The sequence below is a fragment of the Xyrauchen texanus genome, chromosome 28, assembly GCF_025860055.1.
Source record: "Xyrauchen texanus isolate HMW12.3.18 chromosome 28, RBS_HiC_50CHRs, whole genome shotgun sequence".
NCBI classification, from domain to species: Eukaryota; Metazoa; Chordata; class Actinopteri; order Cypriniformes; family Catostomidae; genus Xyrauchen; species Xyrauchen texanus.
Genome location: NC_068303.1, coordinates 41,245,879 through 41,269,619, shown reverse-complemented (window position 1 = coordinate 41,269,619; position 23,741 = coordinate 41,245,879). Strand labels below are relative to the sequence as shown.

The window sequence follows — 23,741 nt, the reverse complement described above, 5'->3', positions numbered from 1 at the left end:
TCTGTTAAACCAAAATATCGGTTTACCTCTGACATTAATTTTATCGGCACTGATTAATCTGTAAAACTGATATATCAGTCTACCTATAACACTAATCTTATCAGCATCAATTAATCTGTAAAACTGATATATCGGTCTACCTCTCACATTAATCTTATTGGCACTGATTAATCTGTAACACCGATAGATCGGTCTACCTCTCACGGTAATCTTATCAACACGATAAATCTCTAAAACTAATATATCGTTCTACCTCTAACACTAAACTTATCAGCATCAATTAATTTGTAAAACTGATATATCGGTCTACCTCTCACATTAAACTTATCGGCATCAATTAATATGCAAAACCGATATTTTGTTGTACCTCTCACATTAATCTTATCAACATGGATTCATCTGTAAAACTGATATATTGGTCTACCTCTAACATTAATCTTAGTCACAGATTAGTCTTTAAAACCGATATATCAGTCTACCTCTCACGTTAATCTTATCACCACAAATTAATCTGTTAACTGATATATTGGTCTACCTCTCACGTTAATCTTATTGGCACTGATTAATCTGTAACACCGATAGATCGGTCTACTTCTCACGTTAATCTTATCGGCACTGATTAATATGGAAAACCGATATTTTGAACTACCTCTCACATTAATCTTATCAACACCAATTAATCTGAAACCCCCCCCCCCCTCCCCCGATTTATCTGTCTACCTCTAACATGAATTACTGTTATTGTCATAGTGCTGTAGCAGATGGAGACAAGGATTTTTCATTCAAATATAATTAATTAAATATTTTCATAATGACCCATTAATTAGTCAAAATTGTAATAAACCTTGATTATATTAGACATAAATGCACAGTTGACAAAGGTGTTGTGGTATAAATCTGTGGATCAGAATTCTGAATTATTCTCATTTTGACTTATCTTGCAATAAAATAAACAAGTGGTGGTGGTGTAGTGGGCTAAAGCACATAACTGTTAATCAGAAGGTCGCTGGTTCGATTCACCACCATTGAGAAAGGCACTTAACTCCAGGTTGCTCCAGGGGATTGTCCCTGTAATAAGTGCACTAAGCCGCTTTGGATAAAAGCGTCTGCCAAATGCATCAATGTAAATGTGAGATTTTTTTTTTCAAGAGGCATTAAATAGAAGTAGTCCATAACTTTTTAGTTTTAACCATCGTTTCACCCAAGACATTGAGAAAGCACCTTTTAATGCAAAAGTAAAAAATGACAAATAAAAATGATTGTTTGTAGAACAACCTCTGATTGCAGCGCAAATTCTCTAGCATGTGGTGGCGTTTTGCATAAATGCTATAGATAAAATACACTAAAATATTTGCCAGATGACACATTTGTGCCGGTATATCAACCACCCCGAATAATTATATTAACCTGAAGGAATCCTTTTCACAAAAATGATCTTTTATGACTTCTGCAAAATGCAAAGAAAGATTTGCTGGTTATGGTTGCCCATGTGCATACTGCTGCAGGAAATCTGAGATGAAAGCCAAGCTGCTGGGATGCTGTGTGATTTGAGCTGCTGTTTGATCCAGCCATTAGCCCGGAGCATCTGTGATTGACAGATGTGCTAAGATCGCACATCATCCTTGTTTAACTAAAGGATTCAGTAAGCGCAAAGCAATTAGACACTCACCCTGGAGAAAACTTTAAAGCTTTCACTGTCAAACAAGCCCAGTCTCAGCTTTCCTTCACATTAGAGTGAATATATTGATGATCCTAATGACCTTAAGGCCTTTTAAATCCTGCTGTTCGTTCTTATATAACACACTTTAGATGCCTTGTCTAGTCTCGGCCTCGGACGGCACAACCATGGACAGTCTGACTGTCTATTGCACACATAAATGGCAAGAGCTTTCTCAAAATGGTCAGCTCCATTGTGAAATTAGCTGGTTTTACACAATAGAACAGTCTGTTTCTGGAAGTAAAATCCTATTAATTTTGTCCATATAAACCTATAAGTTATAAACCTTTAAGACAGACCTACCGTGAGCTCTGACGTTCTTAATCGATAGTAAATGCTTCTGTTGAAGCCATCAGTCCGCATTATTCAACTCTCTTAAAAAACAAAACATTTAATAGCAGAATTCCTGGTTAAGAACTACATTATCCATGATCGAGAGAAAGATCCACCTTTCAGAGAATTGCAGATAGCAAAGTGCGGCAAAAGAGCCCTTGCTCCGCCCACTCCCAAAATGCACTGTGACTGATGCAAATAAGTTGCGCTCTTTGTATAAATGTAAATATTTCGCAATAATCTTAAAATGTTTTGTTTCTATACGTATAATCAACAATTGTTTATATTTTTCTATTGTTTTCGATTCTATAGCATTATTTGCAATGCTTCATGAGATTGCAGTTCATATCCTCATGAAACTCTTGAAAAGTACTTGTACCTTTGTCTTTAATTTGGAAGACAAAAGTGTGTTCATAAGGTGTTTTTAAGTTTCAAGTCTTCTGAGATTTTCACGAGTTTTGAATATTCAACCTGTTTTTAACAATTGATTGGTCGTTTTACATGCCAGTCAAATGAATTCTTCCTGTCGAAGTGGGTGGTTCTTGGCCACAATAAGGTATTATAGTGGTTTTCCATGCACATATTTTTAAACTTGACGCATGTCAAATTTGGGATATTGCATAAAAATGCTAGCTGGAAATGTGAAGTTGCAAATAAAATGTGCATTAATATGATTTTAATTATGAATTTATACATTTGTATTGTGTTAGACTTATGTATAAACTACAATGGCGACACATTTAACAAATAAATTCCTGTATGTGCATAACAAAAAAAGTCTTGTGACTCAAGTCATGTGAATGAATAATACACTCATAAATGGACAAAGCAGTGGAGCAATGTCATCACATAGCATCTCAAATCTGGTTATTGTGAAATGCCAAAGTCTGTCATCAAAATTATTGTCCACTATTACCTTCCAGACACACTTTCACTCCAGACATAAGGCATCTGCCGCTGAACGCTAGCAAATATGAAGTTCGTCAGAGTGTTTTGTCTTCATGCTCTAAACCGCAAGTTATTTATTACATTTAATAAAAGTGCCAGTGGCTTCAACTTCCATTTTTATTTCTATTTGAATTATACCATAAATATACCAATTACCCTGGAAGTGTTGATTTTGTTGTCTTGAACACATGAGATGAAACACCTCTTTATTCACAATTTCAATATTCCGATTTTTCACATAAATTAAATTCGCAACATGGAAGGAAAGATGACTACTATGATTTAGACTTAATGCTGAAAGTCTATGTGAGGTTTTAGTTTGGAGATTGGTAGTTGCTAGTTTTTTTATTATTAGTTTGTCTACAAAGATGAGCCAAAAAAGACGCATCATTGTTGATGTAAAAAACTATTTTATTTATTGTTAATGAATTAAAAACCTAGAAAGAATTGATGATGATATTCCAGTTTGCTAATATGTTATTTACGTTGACTAAAATTATATGACATTTTAGTCTGAGGAATATGACTAAAATGAGTAAATATGTACATTTTAACTTATGACTTCTCGAATATGAAATGTTCATTATAGATAAAGGGCACTATAATGAAGTGTGGGTTTGATCTTTGTATTTTTAGTGTATTCCTGTACCAGACATCAACAAGCCCCAGTCCACTCACGCCTTCGCAATGACCTGCATCTGGATCCACCTGAACCGCAAAGCTCAGAACGACAACTCCAAATTGCAGATCCCCATCCCACACTCGCTCAAGCTGCACCATGAGTAAGAAACATTTACACACACAACCTGAACTAACTGCTCAACTGCCAGAGACACACTGGAGCTAAGTACTGTTGTACCTCCGGAAGTGTTTGGATTGCTATCTGTCTTGAATGTGCCTTGGAGGGCATTTACACTTGGTCTTTTCCTAATCGGTAACATGTTTGATTTGACCAAGTGTAATTACCCCAAATGAGTCCAATCAGATCCCTCTTACTCTCTCTTTCTCTCTCTCTCTACGTGTTTTCAGGTTTCTTCAGCAGAGTCTGCGTAATAAGAGTCTGCCAATGACCGATTACAAGATCGCTCTGCTGTGTAATGCATACTCCACAAATTCTGAGTGTTTCACGCTGCCCATGGGCGTGCTGGTGGAGACGATCTATGGTAATGGCACCATGCGGATCAATCTGCCTGGCACTAACTGCATGGCGTCTGGATCCGTCACACCTCTACCCATGAACCTGCTCGACTCCCTTACTGTTCATGCCAAAATGAGGTGAGAGGAGAAAATTCTGCACAAATACACTACAAATAATCAGGCATGACACCATACAGCGGCAAGCGATAAAAGATCTTTTTCCCTAAGGTCTTTTCGTCTTAACAACCAGCTGCGACGAGTGACGGAACATTTTGCCGATCTGTTTCTGCGGCTTTGTGCTGTGTAGGCCCGACCAAAGAGAATTCTCATTGGTCGAAAATCCTGCTTCTCTTATCTAGAGGTTCTAAATCTAAAGGCTTACAATTGATAAAGAGCGCTTCCAAATTAGGATAGCACGTCGTCTTTAACATTGGTACATCTGTACACCAACTTTCACTGATGTAAAAGCATTTTCGACTGCTGTTTTCCCCTTTTACTCCGCAATGCGATCCGCTCTGAACAGCTGAAAGCCCAGCAGATGTAATGTGCTGTCCGGAATGGTTTCACTCAGCCAGGTTTCTGTGAAGTCCTTGTTTGTACAGGTGAGGAGATGTAGTTCATCCGTTTTGTTAGGGAGAGAGCGGAGATTCGCTAGATGAATACTCTGCAGCGCTGTTCGAAAGCCGCGCTAACAAAGCTTGACCAGCGCGTCAGCTCCCTTCACATTGCGCGCTTAAACAACAAAGCTGCGCTTCAGACTGAAACTGATTGGAAAAAAATTACTTGACACAAGATAAACAAACAAACACAACAAAAGAATTGGAGAGCTCCACACCGAGGTGGCCATCTGCGGCACCATCTTAGTTAAAGTGTACCCTATTTGTCGAGTGTGCCTCCAGCCATTCACTTCTGTTCATTCAAGCAAATTGAACTCAGATGAGCTTCTGTTCTTCCTGTCAGCTTGATCCACAGCATTGCAACTCGAGTCATTAAACTGGCACACGCAAAGTCTAGTCTTGCCCTGGCGCCTGCCCTGGTGGAGACATACAGCAGACTGCTGGTCTACATGGAGATCGAGTCCCTGGGCATCAAGGGCTTCATCAGTAAGTCTGAAACACACATTATATGCACGTCTCTGATGACACATTAGTCACTGTCTGTGTCACACAGATCGTAGTCATGAGTTGCCTGAAAAATACATTATAGATTTTCTGTTCTTGTGTCCTTGAACATAACAGTATGTGTTTCTCCACCAGGCCAGCTGTTGCCGAACGTGTTCAAGTCTCATGCATGGGGGATTCTGCATACGCTGCTGGAGATGTTCAGTTATCGGATGCACCACATTCAGCCTCATTATCGTGTGCAGCTCCTGTCACACCTGCACTCGCTCGCTGCTGTTCCACAGACCAATCAGAACCAACTCCATCTCTGGTTAGGCATAGAACTAATTTTAACATCCCTTAAGATGACACAAATCTCCTTGTAAAAATGTTCATGGTTGTGGGTTAAGATGCTCTGTGTGTTTGTGTACACAGCGTTGAGAGTACTGCTTTACGATTGATCACGGCATTGGGGAGTTCAGAGGTTCAGCCGCAGTTTACACGGTTCCTCAGTGATCCTAAAACAGTGCTGTCTGCGGAGTCAGAAGAGCTGAACAGAGCACTCATCCTCACGCTCGCTCGAGCCACACACGTCACAGGTATGTCACTTACAGCACATAAGATACACTTCAGACGTCACGGCACCGCCACAGCCCTTGAGAAAGTTTTCCGTTATCACATGTTTCACTGGTACCTAAACACTTGTTCACAGAGAGAATATTAGCATTCTTTCCTTGTTTAACCTTCGTCCATTTTTTGTTCTGTAGCTGTTTTCCAACTTTTGAGTAGTGCTTGGCTTTCCTCTTTTCTATGGCAGCGTTCTTCTTGTAAGCCATGTAAAAAAGGAAATTCTGTTTTTGTTCAGCCCGATGAATATCTATTTTGCTCTGGATGTGAATAGTTTTGCTTTGGGATTTGCCTCCTATTTTAGTTTCACTTTTGTTTTAAATACACCTTAAAACCAACACCATTCTCTGGACTAGGGATGACAGAAGTCCATCCTAAAAATGAAAAAGATTTAACAATATCAGTGTTTCTGCAGTACCGGAAGTACCAACTCAATTCATACCACCTCACGGTAAATATGGTCATGCGGCTCTTGCATGAACATTCAGATGGGCTTCAAATGTCCAAAATGGCTGTCAGATGCGGTATTTAAACACCGCTTTCTATTATGTTGTTAATATTAATCAAACAACAATATTGAAAAGAAATAGCACTTAATGTTATTCAAAAATGTGTGCTCCGTCATATCATACATACAATGGCAGGTTATGGTGACCACCTCTTCAAGCTTCAGAAGTACCCAAAATTATAATTCAGAAGTCTGATAAATTATTCCATGAGACTCATGATTCTTATGAAAGCATACGATAAAGTTTGGTGAGACAAACCAAAACCGAATGTATTATTTAGTGAAAATGTTTACAGACCGTTGATCTCCTGTGCACGTTCATGAGGCACGAGAGCAACCGTTCACACAGATCCCTCGCAACATTATTTTTATTTTCTTAATTTATTTCTTCTTTTTACTAGTTTTAATTTACTTTATAACTAGTTTAGTAACTAATTTATCATTAACATTTATATTTAACTTTAATAGGCTACAGGAATGTGTTCAATGTGTTATCTGTTTTGTTGTGGTATTGAGAATTTTACTGGTATTGGCACTGAAAATGTTGGTATTGTGACTGCCCTACACTGTAAAAAAACGGTTTTGAATTTACATGATTTTGAATTTACAACATGTACAGTTGAAGTCATTAAAACTAATTTTTTAACCACAGATTTCATATTAGCAAACTATAGTTTTGGCAAGTCGTTTAGGACATCTACTTTTCGCATGACAAGTAATTTTTCCAACAATTGTTTACAGACAGATTGTTTCACTTTTAATTGACTATCACAATTCCAGTGGGTCAGAAGTTTACACACACTAAGTTAACTGTGCTTTTAAGCAGCTAGTAAAATTCCAGAAAATGATGTCAATCCTTTAGGCAATTAGCTTCTGAAAGTAGGTGTACTGAATTGGAGGTGTACCTGTGGATGTATTTTATGACCTACCTTCAAACTCAGTGCCTCTTTGCTTGACATCATGGAAAATCAAAAGAAAACAACCAAGATCACCGAAAAAAAATTGTGGACCTCCACAAGTCTGGTTCATCCTTGGGAGTAATTTCCAAACACCAGAGGGTACCACGTTCATCTGTACAAACAATAATATGTAAGTATAAACATCATGGGACCACGCAGACATCATACCGCACAGGAAGGAGACGTATTCTGTCTCCTAAAGTTGACAACAACAAAGGACCTTGTGAAGATACTGGAGGAAACAGGTTGACAAGTATCTATATCCACAGTCAAATGAGTCCTATATCCACATAACCTGAAAGGCTACACAGCAAGGAAGAAGCCACTGCTCCAAAACTGTCATAAAGCCAGACTACAGTTTGTATGTGCACATGGGACAAAGATCTTACTTTTTGGAGAAATTTCCACTGGTCTGATGAAACAATAATTTAACTGTTTGGCCATAATGACCATCATTATGTTGGAGGAAAAAGGGTGAGGCTTGCAAGTCGAAGAACGCCATCCCAACCGTGAAGAATGGGGGTGGCGTCATCATGTTGTGGAGGTGCTTTGCTGCAGGAGGGACTGGTGCACTTCCCAAAATAGATGGCATCTTGAGGAAGGAAAATGATGTGGATATATTGAAGCAACATCTCAAGACATCAGCCAGGAAGTTAAAGCTTGTCGCAAATGGGACAATTGGACCTTGCCAACCATACCTCCAAAGTTGTGGAAAATGGCTTAAGGACAACAAAGTATTGGAGTGGCCATCATAAAGCGCTGACTTCAATCTGATAGAAAATGTGTGTGCAGAACTGCAAAAGTGTGTGTGAGCAAGGAGGCCTACAAACCTGACTCAGTTACATCAGTTCTAGAGGAATGGGACAAAATTCCAGCAATTTATTGTGAGAAGCTTGTGGAAGGATACCCAATTTAAACTGTTTAAAGGCAATGATACCAAATACTAACAAAGTGTATGTAAACTTCTGACCCACTGGGAATGTGATGAAAGAAATAAAATCTAAAATAAATCATTCTCTCTACTATTATTCTTTTAAATAAGAATAATTTACATTCTTAAAATAAAGTAGTGGTCCTAACCAACCTAAGACAAGGAATGTTTTCTACAATTAAATGTCAGGAATTGTGAAAAAAACTGAGTTTAAATGTATACGGTGTACAGCCGTGGCCCAAAGTATTGGCAGTGACATACATTTTGTGTTTTACAAAGTTTTCTGTGTCAGTATTTGTAGATAATAATTTTAAACATGTTTCAATGGTATACTCGAAAACAATAATAAGGTTTTCATAAATTTTAAAGGCATTTATTGGCAAAAACATTCAAATATATGCAAAGAGTCAATATTTACAGTGTTGACCCTTGTTCTTCATAACCTCTGCAATTCACTCTGGCATGCTGGATATCAGCTTCTGGGCCAAATCCTGTCTGATGGCGATCCATTCTTGCCTTATAAGTACTCGGATTTGATCACAATATCTGGGCTTCTGTTTGTCCACTCGCCTTTTGTGGATTGACCACAGGTTCTCTATGGGATTACGATCCGGGGATTTGCCTGGCCACAGATCCAAAATGTCAATGTAATGATCTCCGAGCCACTTCATTATCACTCTTGCCTTGTGACATGTTGCTCAGGGGCGAAAATTTCATCAAAATGTTGGGGGGAAAATAAACAACAATTCTCAAGAACAATTTTTAAAGGGAACACCAAGGTTTTTTTTGTTGTTGCCCCGTTTGCATTTGTATTATTTTATTTCTTAAACAATTATTTTAAGAATATATCATTATATTATTTACAATACACATATTTTAATGATATTTTAGGGGGGGACAACCCTCAGATGGGGGGGGGGTCCTGACCCTCCCCGACCCCCCGCGATTTCCGCCTATGATGGTGCTCCATCATGATGGAAAATGCACGGATCATCACCAAATTACTGGATCGTTCATCGAAAATTCAAGGTGGTAGTGTGATGATGCGGCCTTTACTGCTTTACTGTAAATATAATGTTTTATAATTCAACGATTGGAGTCCACTTATACTGTAGTTACCACATGTAAGACCTTATGATTTCAGCGATGTGGAAAACAGACGGAAACAAAGAATCCAGTCGTAAAAATGGCATTCGCTATATAAAATGTGGAATGTCACAGAATTTGACACAATTAATTAAATTAAAATTGCTAAATGTTCTAGTGTGATTTAATAAACCACAAAAGACTGTGATTAAATTGATTACATTTATAATCTGCATGTACTGCGTGCTTCAGAATGACTGTGAAGCCGGCCGCACATACACTGAAAAGGTGTGTTAGAAGATAGCGCAGAGTGCCCTGAAGTGCGCAGCACATACAGACTATATATTTATCTAACTAAATCACAGCTTTTCAGGTTTAATAATCACACTGGGCCATATAGCAAACTTCTTATCTGGAAGTGAGAAACATCCATAAACGGCTAAATAAAAACATGTGAAGTGGAGAAGAAAAAAGACTAATGTGTACTTTAGTTCAATAATATTAATAATAATAATAATAATGATTTAAAGCAATATCTCACATATGTGATGTTCTGTTGTGCAGCATTTCATTTGATAATCTCATAATAATGCAATGTTACATTGAAAAAATGTATTAATGAATATTTTCATTTCATTTAAGTTTTAATTCATTTGATTAGACACCATTTTGATAATATAGTTTATGTAAACTGTCGAACATGGAATAAAAACCAATAACAATCTGATAACCACAACTTCATGACCTCCCATGTGTTTTTGCTTAAATATGACACGTTGGGCTCCCCCATCCCATCCTCAAGCTCCACTCTTCACTCTTCAATGGTACCAGTGGAACCAAATTTTGGGTTTATGCTGGACCCTTGTTGACTACTTTTATTTCACTTTCCACACCAATTCTCTTTATTTATTAAAATTAAACTTCTGTTTGGGCACAATTTATGTGTACAGACAAACATAAATTCGGTCAAGTGTGTCCAGACTTTTGACCGGTAGTGTAATATATTAAAGTATTATATGTTTAAAACAACAGCAGCACTTCATCAATGTCATATTTTCATTTTAGTTTAATCCAATCGACATAATGCATAATCTCTTTTTGTGTCTGACAAACCATGATTGTTTTTTGATGTTTAAAGATCTCTACCCTGATGCAGATCTCATGTTCACTGCACCTGTTTGTTTGCTCTCTCTCTCTCTCTGTGCTGTTGAAATTAAGTCTCTCATCTCTGTGTGTTGCAGATTTCTTCACAGGGTCGGACTCTATTCAGGGCACCTGGTGTAAGGACATCCTGCAGACCATCATGAACTTCACTCCTCATAACTGGGCCTCTCACACTCTCAGCTGCTTTCCTGCTCCTCTGCAGGTACTCATCTGAACACACACTGCTCTGTCTACAGCCCCATGGCAAAAAAAAAAAAAAAAAAAAAATATATATATATATATATATATATATATATATATATATACATACATACACATATATATATATACATACATACATACACATATATATATATATATATACACATATACATACATACATACATACATACACACACATATATATACATATATATATATATATATATACATACATACATACTGGAGGTAAGAAATCGTAATAATAATACCTAATAGAGCTTTGAAAACAGACCTACCGTGAGCTCTGAGAATGTTAAGGGAAGATGTATGCTTCTGTTGAAATCATCAGTCCATGTAATTTTCTTTTTTTCCCCTCCAAATCTTTTTTATTAATATTTTACATAGTATAATATAACAGCAATTTCAAAAACAGATTAAGATGAAATCAATTATCTTGTTCTAACAGAGCTCCCCATCCTCACTGCACCATTACATATTACCATATTATCATGGCCTCACTGGGTCAGATAGAGGGAAAGAAAGAGAAATAAAAAGTAAATAAAACAAATCACACAGGAGAAATTATATTTGGATCCATTTGCTGTAAGTCAGCCAGCACTGGCTGCCAAATAATGAAAAAAATGTGACTACAGCCTTTAGTGGAGTATCGAATCTTCTCTAGTGCAAGATGATGCATAAGATCCCTGATCCAATGACTAAAAGTAGGTGGAGATCTGTCATTCCACTTAAACAATATAAGACGTCTAGCTAATAAAGTCAAAAAAGCAATCATATTTTTGTAGTTCTGTAGTTAAACCGAATATTGCAAGAATGGGGGAAGGATTAATAGCATGATGCAGAACTCCTGAAAATAAATTAAATATTAATTGCCAATAATTAACAAGCTTAGGACATCTCATCTCTACACCAATCACACAAGGAGTCTATATTTGGTGAAAATGTTGTTAATTTAGCTTTTGTCCAGTGTAGGCGGTGGACTATTTTGAATTGAATAATTCATGTCGTGAACAGATTGAGGTTGAATGAATCTTATTTATAATATCTTGCCATGCTTCTTCTGAAAGTTGCATATCAAGATCACTTCCCCATTGTTGCTTTGATTTTGTCAAAGATGTTAAATTCTGTGATGAAATCAAACAGTATATCAGACCTATGTTATTATTGGAGAGTGGACTGATTTTCTAAATGATATCAAGTAGAGAGTCAGTAGGTAGAGCTGGAAAGTCAGTAGTGTTGGATGTCATAAAACTGCGAATCTGCAAATATCTGAAGAAATGTGTATTTGGAATATTATACTAAAGTTAGTCTAATCTGGTTCAATATTTTAAAAGATGCTCTAACAATTGGGTTTAAAGAATGTCTAGATAATGACTCAGAAAGAGGTATCTTTGTACAAATTAGAGCAGGTAATGATGTGGGCCTACAAGAAGCCTTTTCTAACAACAGCCATGCCGGGTTGTCGGAACTGTAAGGGGGTCCACCTATTGGTCAAATGGCGGCTTCCAACAGCGTGGATGAAGGTCTCCTGCGTGTTCTGTCTTATCGTGCGTGTTCAGTTTAAGTTATTTAATTCCAATTGCATAACTACATTATTCATTTTAAGATCCTTGTTTATTTTATCTGACTCCAATTATAAATGTTTCTAAGGATATATTCATATTCTAATCTTAGTTATTATTATTAAATTTGATTTTACATTGAATCATCATATTTAACTGTATTTTATATTGTGCTCGTTCATTCGGATTCCTGTCGCTTAGAGAGTCTCGCGCCGGCCGTGAACGCGGATCTCACGGTCACAAATATGCCAGTTTTGGTCATTAAAACAGTAATTGACTAAATACTAATTAGAGGGCTGCTCCTGCTTGCCCTTTTATCCACAAGTATTTTGTTTAGTCCCCTTAGATAGTAAACACTTAATTAGAGTAACATTTCTACCCAGAGGTCATGACCACTACATTTACAATGATAGACCAACATACCCAAGTTAAAGTAGTTTTATATGATCATGCCATAGTTTCCTATGTACACTTGGCTAGAAAATATTACAATAACCAGAGGTTTAGACTTCACCCTATTTAGGCTTGGTCGACACTAAACGGAAATTCCCTATCGAGCCTGTACACACCAAGTACACTAGAAATAATGCCTATTAGTTAGTGGGAGCTCTAAAGTCTCAGTCGGTGTGCCCCATGCTCCACTCAACCGGCTTTAGTCCGCTGCTAACCTGGTCGAAGATTTGCGGAAACAAGGATTTAATGTAATCTACTAAAGACAATAGTTTCAGAGTAAATCAGAATAAACTCAAATGTAACAATTTATTGACCAGGTAACATAATAAATTAATCAATTCCAATTAGACAGTGATAAGTCAAATTTAAACATTTGATCAAAACCTAAGAAATTCAAATTGCCATCACCTGGTATAAACTACACACAGTAAACTGTGTGTGATCGTCTGATACAGAGAACCATGAACAATGTGTCACATCTCCTTAAATACCCAAACCATGATCAAAGGGAATTTTGGGAGTTGTTAGGTTTGGAAGTCCTGGGGACATACTTCATTAACATACAAGCAGGGATGGGGACAGACCTCCAGAATTATAAAGCATTTGGCACCTTATAACTTTGTTGTCATTAAGTTTTACAAACCTGGGAATAAGAGCACTATACCAGATGCACTGAGACATTTTAAATGATACCAAACATGTTCCACTAGTTAGATTATTTGTATACATCACATATTATATTTTGTTGCATGTAGATAAGGAGTAGTGGGGGGCAGATGTTTGTGCCTAAATTGGCCTGAGGTTAGATAGAGGTCAGATGTGAGATTTGTGTTTTGTCCTTGCTCAGTAGGATGTGTTGACACAGGTGAAAATGTTCTTCTGTGTGAGTTTTTATGACTTGGTTCTCTGAGTTCTTTGACTTTTATGTCCTCTTGATGTCAGCCTTACAGAACGGTTGATCCAATACAACATAAATTTAATATTAGAAGCCCAATAGTAATGCTGAAGATTAGGGAGGGGGACAGACCACCACAAGAATGATGTTTTTGTAGTATATCTTTGTATCCGAGGGATTTTCCTATTCCAGATTAAGTCTGATATCAGGGTGTCTATTTACATGAAGAAAGATTTTGTTAAAAATTAGGAAGACTTTGAAACAAAAACAAAAATCTAGACAAAATTTTTTACAGCATTAATTCTACCTCCTAAAGATAATAAGAGCAGGTTCCAACGGTCCAGATCCTCTTTTAAATTGTTTATGAGTGGGCAAAGTTAGCTTTATAGAGTTTATTACATTTATAAATAATCCAGATACCAAAGTATTTAAACTTTTCTGTACTTATTTTAAATGGAGAAGTGTTAGATAATGCTAAATGAGATGTTAGATTTATTGGCATGAGTTCACTTTTCTGTACATTAACTTTATATCCAGAGATTTTGCAAAAAGACATCTAACAGTCCAATCAGTACTGTAAGCTTGTAAGTGGATGAGACAAGTATACAAGCATATCATCTGCGTAGAGAGAAACTTTATGTTCGATAGCTCTTCTGTGAATTCCCCTAATGGCAATCTGCTGATGTAAAGCCACAGCTAGTGGTTCAATTACTAACGCAAATAAAAGGGGCGATTAAAGGACAACCCTGTCTCGTGCCATGTTGTAGAGAGAAAAAGGGGGATAGGTTATTATTTGTATGTACTGCCGCCACATGGAATGTATAAAGAACTTTAATCCATTGAGTACATTTTGAACCAAACCCGAATTTCTTCAAAACATAAAACAGATTTTCCCACTCCACCCGGTCAAAAGCTTTCTCAGCATCGATTGATAGTAGTATTTCAGGGACATCAGATGGAGTGGGATCATAAAGAATATTTAAGAGCCGACATATATAAAAAAACACCTGTCGATTTTTGATAAATCCAGTTTGATCACTGGATATTATAGAAGGCAGAACAGTTTCTAACGTACGAGCCAACATTTTAGCTAGGATTTTACTGTCCACATTAAGAAGAGAGATGGGGCGATAAGAGCCACAATCAAGATTATCTTTTTTTTTTCTTGAGAATGAGCGATATGACTGCTTGTCTCATAATTGGAGATAGGTTAACAGAAGAAAAAGGTTCCTCAAAAACACTTAATAAGAGCGGCGATAATTCATTCTTATATTTTTTATAAAACTCACTCGGAAACCCATCTGGGCCAGTCGATTTTCCGTTTTGCATAGACATTACTGAGGCATTAATTTCTTCAACCGAAAAAGGAGTTTCGAGTTCAACTGCTGCCTCGCTGTCAACTGGAGGAATGGTAATCTTATCAAAAAAATGAGGGAAAACAGCTTCTTATTCTTATGGGATTCAGAAGTATATAATTCGGAATAGAACTCATAAAAACAATGATTAATCTGTGAGTGTGCTGTATACCTAAGACCTATTTTATCTTTTATTTGGGATATAGTGTGATCCGCCGTCTTTTGTCTCAGTTGATAAGCCAAAACTCACCCGGCCTTCTCACCGTGTTCATATGTTTTATAGCATGTTTTGTTCATCAGATTTTCAATATATTTAGTTCTTCAAAGACTATATTCTGTTTGAAGTGATAATCGTTGTTTATGTAAATTAGCCGATGATTTCTAGGTCAGGGTTGCATCTAATTTTAGTATAGCATTTTCTAATTCCTCAAGTCTGGCTGTTTGTACTTTTCTAATGTGGGAACTGTAAGATATTATTTCTCCTCTCAAATATGATTTCAGTGCTTCCCATATAACTGAAAAAGTAATTCCCGGGGTTTGGTTATGTTCAAGAAATATTTTTATCTTAGACTATATAAGTTTAACAAAGACTTCATCTGAAAGCAACAAAGTGTTTAAGCGCCAGGGACGATATCTGTCATATGTAACTGGTATGCATAAAGTAACTGATAGCGGGGCATGATCTGAAATAACTAATTACAGGGAGAAGATTCTTGTCTAAGAAAAAATTGTCTATACGTGAATAAGTTTGATGAACAGGTGAGAAAAAAGAATAACTTCTTGACCCAGGATTGCGAAAAACGGCAGACATCAGATAACCCCATATGTCTCAAGGAATAATTTAATGGGATCCGCTGATTTGGATGGAATGGTAGCTTTGATAGAACTACGATCTAACAATGAAGACATTACGCAATTCATATCTCCTCCTAGTATCTAATAGTGTGTGTCCAGTTTTGGTAGTCTAGAAAAAAAAGACTATCATCATAATTTGGTGCATATACATTAGCTAGGACAACTGGTAAGTTGTAAAGTTTACCAACTACTATGACAAAGTGACCTGTAGAGTCTGCTACAACCTTCGAAACCTCAAATGGGATATTTTTTCCAATAAGAACTGCTGTGCCTCTAGATTTAGAATTAAAATTAGAGTGATATAACTGACCTACCCACTCACACTTCAATCTAAAATGGTCTTTTTTACATAAATGAGATTCCTGAAGAAAGGCAATCCCCACTTTAAGTTGTTTTAAATGCAGGACTTAACATTCCAGCTAACAAAACGTATATTGCAGCCTGCTGATCTACTGGCTGTATTAACCATTTTTTATTTAAAAAAACAAAAAACAAAACAGAATCCAGCCATGACAGTATAGGATCTGAGCAAGTATAACAGTAGTGTCTCCACTGAATTAACAGAACAAATGCAAATTGAATAAAGTGCAAAATAAGAATCTGGTGCAGTAAAAACCTTCCCCCGTTCACCCAAAAGAACAGAGTGAACCCCAAACCCATTGAAAAGACATGCACACATTTAACCCTCTGGGGTCGGCAAACGCGCCGGCGCGGTTTGCTGTTTTTTTTTCACATAGCAGCAACATAGACTTAAAATACTCCGTCATTTATGGTCATATAAATAAAATCAATACATGATTATAAACTATAGAGGGTCTTCTTTTTTTGTGTACACTCATATTAACATCAAAACCTTGTGTTTTTTTTAAAATAAATAATATAAAAAGGTTGAGCTTTCAGCAGTCTCTGTGTTCACGATCATATTTCAGAAACATGTCACTAAAATTAACTTAAACTCCGCGAATTCTGAATCCTATGTCTAAAGAAAGCTTAAAATGTCTACTTTTAAATAAAACAATTCAAATTTAAAACAAATATTCTCCTGCAATGTAATCTGTATGAAACAAAGCGATGTACGGTTTTCCTGGCTCAGCTTCATTATCTGTAATGTGATCACACCCACCAGCAGATACGCTAATGTGCTGAGGCGATCAAGGCAAATGGTAAACGCCCCCGACTGCGAGATTTGATGTAAACACAACACAACTCAACTTTTCTGCATGTTTGTAACGATACACAGGCGATCAAACTCTTGGCTATTAAGGAAGAGTTAACATTTTTCTGAGAAGAAGAGCGGGACTCCGATGAACATTTGTATTTTGAAGAGAGACTTGATCCAGCAGAGGATACAATTTCAAACGAGTAAGTCGTTTAGTTTTCATTAGCTGACATGCTATTTTATATGTACATATTTTACTAGTGGGACTGTTTCCAGACAGGATTCAAAGTTTGACATTTGACATTCAAAGTATTGACATGTCCTAATAGGCAAGTTTTAGTTACATGTAAATGTTGTTATTTACATTGTATGCTGTATGATATAAATATGATATGTAATATGATATAAAAATAATATGAATGTTTAGATTATATTTTAATGTGTTTATGCTGCCTCATCATCAACAAAGCTTGTGCTTGCAAATATGTGTTCAGGTTAAATGAGTAAAATGCACTTTAAATATGCCCATATTAGAAAATCAGCATATTATCATATGTATTTTGGATCAAATAAATGCAGTCTTGGTGAGCAGAAGAGACTTCTTTTAATGGTAGTGTAGGTCTAAAATTAAGTAAAGTCTTTATGTAAAGAAAATGTATTGTCAGATTACTTCTTTTAACTTAAAACTTTTAATCATTAAGTCTCCTCACATTCATTCTCTTTGTCACATTCCTCATTGATGGACCCAGAGGAGGGGTCTTTTGTCTCCTCAGGTGTGAATTACAATCAATATTCATGATAGTTCACGCCTCCTCACATATGACCTTTCTAACACTAAAAGTGTATTACAAAAGTTCAATTACTATATTGTTTTGTATGAATGAGTGATCAGGATGGTTTTCACATCATTTTGTAGCATAAACTCTAGAGCTACAAGATCCAGTTCTCAAAAGTCTTGTGGACAAATATTTAGTATGTGTTATATGGCCTTATTTCAGTGACTTAAAATTTTAGTTTTTTCAAAAACCACGCATAAACGTTATTTTCTCAAAAATACAAACATGTACACACATGTTGCTCACATATTATTGTAGCCCAGTTTGTGCTGAATACAGTATTATCAGACTTTAGCCATTAATGTGTTTTTAAGCAACTGAAAAAAGCACAAATGTCAAGGCATGTCAAAACTTCTCCAGGGCCCAAAATACCCTCAGACCCCAGAGGGTTAAGTGCTTGTTATGAGGAAAACACAGTGTAGCAGGCGCTCCTAGACAAAATAAAAATAAAGAGCATATACCGTAATTTCCGGACTATTGAGCGCACCTGAATATAAGCCGCACCCACTGAATTTTAAAAAATATATTATTTTGAACATAAATAAGCCGCACTTGTCTATAAGCCGCAGGTGCCTACCGGTACATTGAAACAAATGAACTTTACACAGGCTTTAACGAAACACGGTGTGGCAGCGGGGGCGTGGTCAAGCGCCCGTCCGGGAGAGAAAAGCGGTAAGGGCGCTTACATCAAGTGCTGAAAACTGTCACACTGGTGCCAGTGTGACAGTTTTCCCAAGAAGGACACGTGAAGCAGGGCACTTGACGTTCCAGGTAAGGCTTTTAATGGCCACAGCAATGTTTACAATCAATTTTATAAAGTTTCTCAATTCTTGGTCTTCTATGCGCCAACACTAGACTGACGTGTGTCTGTCTGTCACTCACTCACACTCACCACTGAAGTCATCTCCTTCGGTGTCGGAGTTGAATAGCCTCAGCTTTAGTTGTCTTTTTGCACTGAGTCAATTCCTCACGCTGCTGTTTCCAACGTCTCCCGTGCAGCAGCTCCATTTACTTTTTCAACAGCCAGATCAATCGCCTTCAACGTGAAAGCTGCATCATATGCGTTTCTCCATGTCTTTGCCATGGTGAGGGTGACAAAATGACTACCGTAATCAGAATGATGGGAAGTTTGAGCACGCTCGATTTAATCTAAACAGTAAACAAAAAAGTTGTTTGACCTTAACCCGTTCGGCAATTTCATTGGTCTAATGAAAGCTTCATGCCGCCAAAAAACTGAGCAGGTCACAGAATGTTTTTTTATTTATTTTTAAAATAAAATTTGAAAGCGGGAAAAATCCATATATTAGCAGCGTCGTTGTTTAAGCCGCGAGGTTCAAAGCGTGGGAAAAAAGTTGCGCCTTATGTTCCGGAAATTACGGTAACCTATTATCATATTAGTCTTAAAGGCAATGTGGTCCCTTTTCAAATCTAAAATAAAAAATGACATATTTATAAATCTTAACATGTCCAAAAAAATAATAATTATATGTAAAAAAATGTCTTTGTGCAAAATGTAGTGCCATGCCATACATCTTTAAATATTAAACGATATATTCACAGCAAAGTCATCTACTCACCAACTAGAGAGAGAGAGAGAGAGAGAAACACACACACTAAGTGTGTAAATATGTATGCTGTATCTGTCCTCAACAAGTTTGTCTACTTTACAAAATTATCCTACACAATGTTTCTCTTCACATACGCCATGGCCTCGACTGGGTCGCGGAACTCCTCCTCATTGCCATTGTGAGTGATTCGAAGCTTCGCTGGGTGAAAGATGCCATAGCCTGCTCCGTCTCGGCCTCGAAGCAACTTCTTAACATCATGAAATGCAGATCTTTCACGAGCCACGGTGGGAGTGTAGTCTGGGAATATGAAAATTGTGGATCCTTTGAATCGCAGTGGTCCAGCCTCTCTGGCTCTGCGTAGAATCTTGACAAAATCCTGGAAATATTGCAATTTGGCCACATCTACCCAAGGTTTATCCACAGTCTGCCTCAACTGGAGACCGCAATGTGATCTGTCCACAAGCACTTCCCTGTTCTTGCCAAGAACATCTTTTAGCAGCTTTGAGACTGAGGCTGGAGAGCTCGAACCTGGCCCCTCTGCCATGTTCAGTATCATGTTTGACCTCCTCATCCTCCCCTCCATATCGATGCAATTCTCCTGTAGACCTGCAACTGCTGTTTCAAGTTTACTCTGATGTTTGTAATGAGGTCACATCATCTGAACATGCAGATAACCCGTGTTATATCTGTTACCGTCTTTTTCATAGAATCTGAGGGCAACAGCGCAATGTTGCCGACAACCTCCGTTTTAACGGCATTTAATTCTGACCTCATATTGTTGAATTCGTCTACAAGAACAGTCTTCAATTCAGCCCTGAGCAGTGTAGGGATATCATTTCTCAGCAGCGACAGAATGTCTGTCTTCATATCGCCATTTGTGTTTGTTTCTCCAGCGATTTCTGGTCACTGCACGAGGTGCCAGGCCTACTCTCAATATTCTTCCCCGTATATGTGTACTGTCACAGACTTGTTGCCATTTATGTGCCGTAGTAATTAAAAAAACTTGTTCAAAAACAAGAGGCGTTACAACAGAATGTTTTAATGCCAATTTAAAACAATAAAACGCCCAAAAATATAATTAATTTAACTAAAGTTAGTGGAGCTCACCAAAAACACAACTTACTCCATGCCTGCTCACCAGCGCCCCCCAGTCCATGTAATTTCAACTTAATTTTTTAGAAATTGTGTTTAATAGCACAATTCCTGGTGAAAAACTACATTACCCGTGATCCTGAAGGGAAAGATCCACCAATCAGAGAGTAAAGTTCACTAAAAGAGCTCTGCAGCAACTGCCCACTCCTGTGACTCCCTACATTCTCAAACTACTTGTATATTTTGGAATAAAGTTTTTTCTGTAGTTACAACTTTTTAATCAATAGTTTTATATTTTTCGTCATTTGCAAAGGGATTGTAGTTCATTCAGATGTTAAATACACAGTCTTGTACCGTCAGATTTTCAAATGCTTTTTAATATGGGGTGTAACGTTCTAATTTATCACGGTTAGTTTCACAGTTCTGTATTTTGGTTCAGGAAATGTATGATAATTTGATATTAAATGAGAATTTTATTAGAATTTTTTGTTTTATCAAACAAATATTATATAAATTACAAAAATTATTGCTTTAAAAAAAAAAAAATTATCAAAATGTCATTTTCTTTTTTCTTTTTTTTTTTTTTTTTTTACATTTGTTGTTTTTATCTAATTATCTTTATTTGGGGGCCTTTCTCAGAAAAAAATTATATATAACAAATACAGCTAATTTATATATTGCAATTAATTGAATTTCATTTGCATCACATTCGGCGTGTCATGTAATTAATTTTAATCGATTGACAGCCCTAATTTTAAGTCATCTTGTGGCCCCCTTTGAAGTTTGCTCATTGTCCTGGATCACTGACTGGCCCCTTGAGCCACTGGTGTAAACACAACTGCAGAGTTCAGATCCACACAATTGTTTTGAAGTTGTGAAAGTGGTTGATGTCACTTCCTCTCAGGAAATCATAACTTGAGTATTGCCGTCATCGGAGTTCTCATACTGAGTAATGAAATCTGTAACATGAGTAGAAAATGAAGCACTCTTGGACAGTCACTTGTCTCTGAAAGCCCACATTCTAATGTTTGAAGTACTAGAACCTCAAAGCTTTCTTAATGCGTTGCATTTCCCCTGATTTACATCAAAGCTTGACTTTGGGCTTGCATGCTTTTCTGTACAAGCAGACATCTTTGTTATGTGTAATGTAGTGTTAGGACATTTGTTTGATCTCAAAGCAGTTATGATATGCAGAAAAGCTTTTGAAAGTGTGGCAAGTTAATGCAAAAGTAAACGTATTATGTTCTGCTTTACTTCAGACTTAATTCTAGGGCTATACTACTGAAATTGGTGTCTTGAGAAATCAAACCTGTCTTTGTGAGATCCCTAGAGATTATAAACGGGGAAAAAGAGCCACACTTTTTGGAGGCTTTGTGTGGTTAGTAGAATGAAACGGGTAGTAATGTACATTTAATAAGCATGTCAGCCCTGTTTATTCATTTGATAAATAAAGAGAACAATGTTATCGGCGGTTCCATTTGTCTGGGTGGATTATTTTACGGCTTTATTGGACTCTGTGCTTCGTGATAATTCCCACAGTAAAACAGGAAGTGAAAAATGTATCTAATTTTCTATTTTCAGGCATTCTTCAAGCAGAATAACGTTCCTCAGGAGAGCCGTTTTAACTTGAAGAAGAATGTAGAGGAGGAGTACAGGAAGTGGAAGTCCATGACCAATGAGAATGACATCATCACACACTTCTCCATGCAGGGCTCTCCGCCCCTCTTCCTGTGTCTGCTGTGGAAGATGCTGCTGGAGACCGACCACATCAACCAGATCGGATTCAGGTGCGGACACATTCCTACATCCTGTTTTACAATATCTTTCCTCTGATTTATTTGAGTTTACTTCATCAGGATCTACTGTTTGTGTAACGCTTAAATGCATGAGAATTTCACCAAACACACTTTCATATTTGGGCCTTTAGAGACATGGCACATATGTCTATGCCCTGAGAGTGCCAAATTATTTTCAAGACAATTAGAAAACAATAAAATAAAATACATTTTGATATTTTATTTTTATGTATCAAAGAGAAAATGCAACAAATGAGGATAAACCTAGAAAAGGATTCATTACTTTCAACTTAAATTTCATTAGAAGCAACTGGCTGTCAAAAACATAATGAGCTAAACGTAAACAAAAACACATATGTTTTCAAAGAAGTGCCTGCTGTTAAATATACAATGGCAGCCAAAAGTTTGGAGATTACAGATTTTTACAGATCTTTACTGGAACTTTATTCCATAGAGTGTCTGTATTTCATCCGATAGTTCAGTTCTATTTCTGTGTTCTTTTCATAAGCACTGAATGCCTCGTTCGGAGGTAAATACAAGTTTGTTCTTTCTCGTTGACATGACAACAAACTTGCACATAATATATACATCACAGGCGCGGAACTTTGTAGTTTCTATGTTATGTTTCTGGTTCAAAGAAAATGACTGTGTTTAAAATGACAAATAACTAATTTAGATTCTTGCCTGCATTCTCCACCATTATATGTAAGGATATTTGGTATGCTAAATTTAGGAGGGAATTTAGGGTCTTGAACTATGTGAGCTATGAACTAAATTAAACTGTCTTAATAGATTCTCCACCATTGAAATCGTAATACAACGTCTAATTCTATCAGCTCACAATTTCTACTGTAAGGAATAAGCTTTAATAAGTGAATTATGATTAATTCACTTATTGGAGTGATATTAATCTCATGGCTTATTGAAAATAATATCACATGTATTTAGGTACAGCTTAGAAGCAAAATCTTTCAGAAACAGGGATGAGATTATTTATCAAAATATACCACAGTCAAGTCGTCTTTGAACACAGACAAACTTTATTGCTATTCTAAACATAAATCTAATCTAACACATATATACATGAGACAGGTTGGTGAAAAGTGACAGAATGAGAAATAACTGATCAGTACAGTGAAGATTACAATACCTTAAGAACAATTTAGTCTTTCTTTCAGTCAATGTCGATTTCCTATCAAATTACCCAAATTATTTAATACACCAGCACTTTGAGCACAATATTGGAGATGTACTTGCTTGTCTTTGTGTTGCTTGGTTCTTGGTCAAAAGTTCGTTCCATCCATGTTTTGATCTCTGTATGATCGAAGTTATTGTCTGTATGAATGATAATTTTGAAGCGAGGCCGTAGAGAGTGATGAGTTCGTCCCGAGCTCCCTTGGACCTTACATGGCATGGACATGGTTCGACGAGATCCCGAGAA

The 23,741-nt window shown here is 36.9% G+C and overlaps 1 protein-coding gene across 2 annotated transcripts in view; it reads left to right on the top strand.

Moving 5' to 3' along the window:
* The window catches only part of med23 (mediator complex subunit 23), a 94,670-nt gene that overhangs the window by 19,608 nt on the left and 51,321 nt on the right, over window positions 1-23,741 (top strand). For both annotated transcript variants that reach the window (XM_052095601.1, XM_052095600.1), the window contains 7 exons: window positions 3,635-3,780; window positions 4,028-4,273; window positions 5,096-5,238; window positions 5,392-5,566; window positions 5,671-5,834; window positions 10,588-10,712; window positions 22,086-22,291. In XM_052095601.1, the coding sequence (XP_051951561.1) occupies window positions 3,635-3,780; window positions 4,028-4,273; window positions 5,096-5,238; window positions 5,392-5,566; window positions 5,671-5,834; window positions 10,588-10,712; window positions 22,086-22,291 (1,205 nt within the window). The remainder of the gene's footprint in view (window positions 1-3,634; window positions 3,781-4,027; window positions 4,274-5,095; window positions 5,239-5,391; window positions 5,567-5,670; window positions 5,835-10,587; window positions 10,713-22,085; window positions 22,292-23,741) is intronic.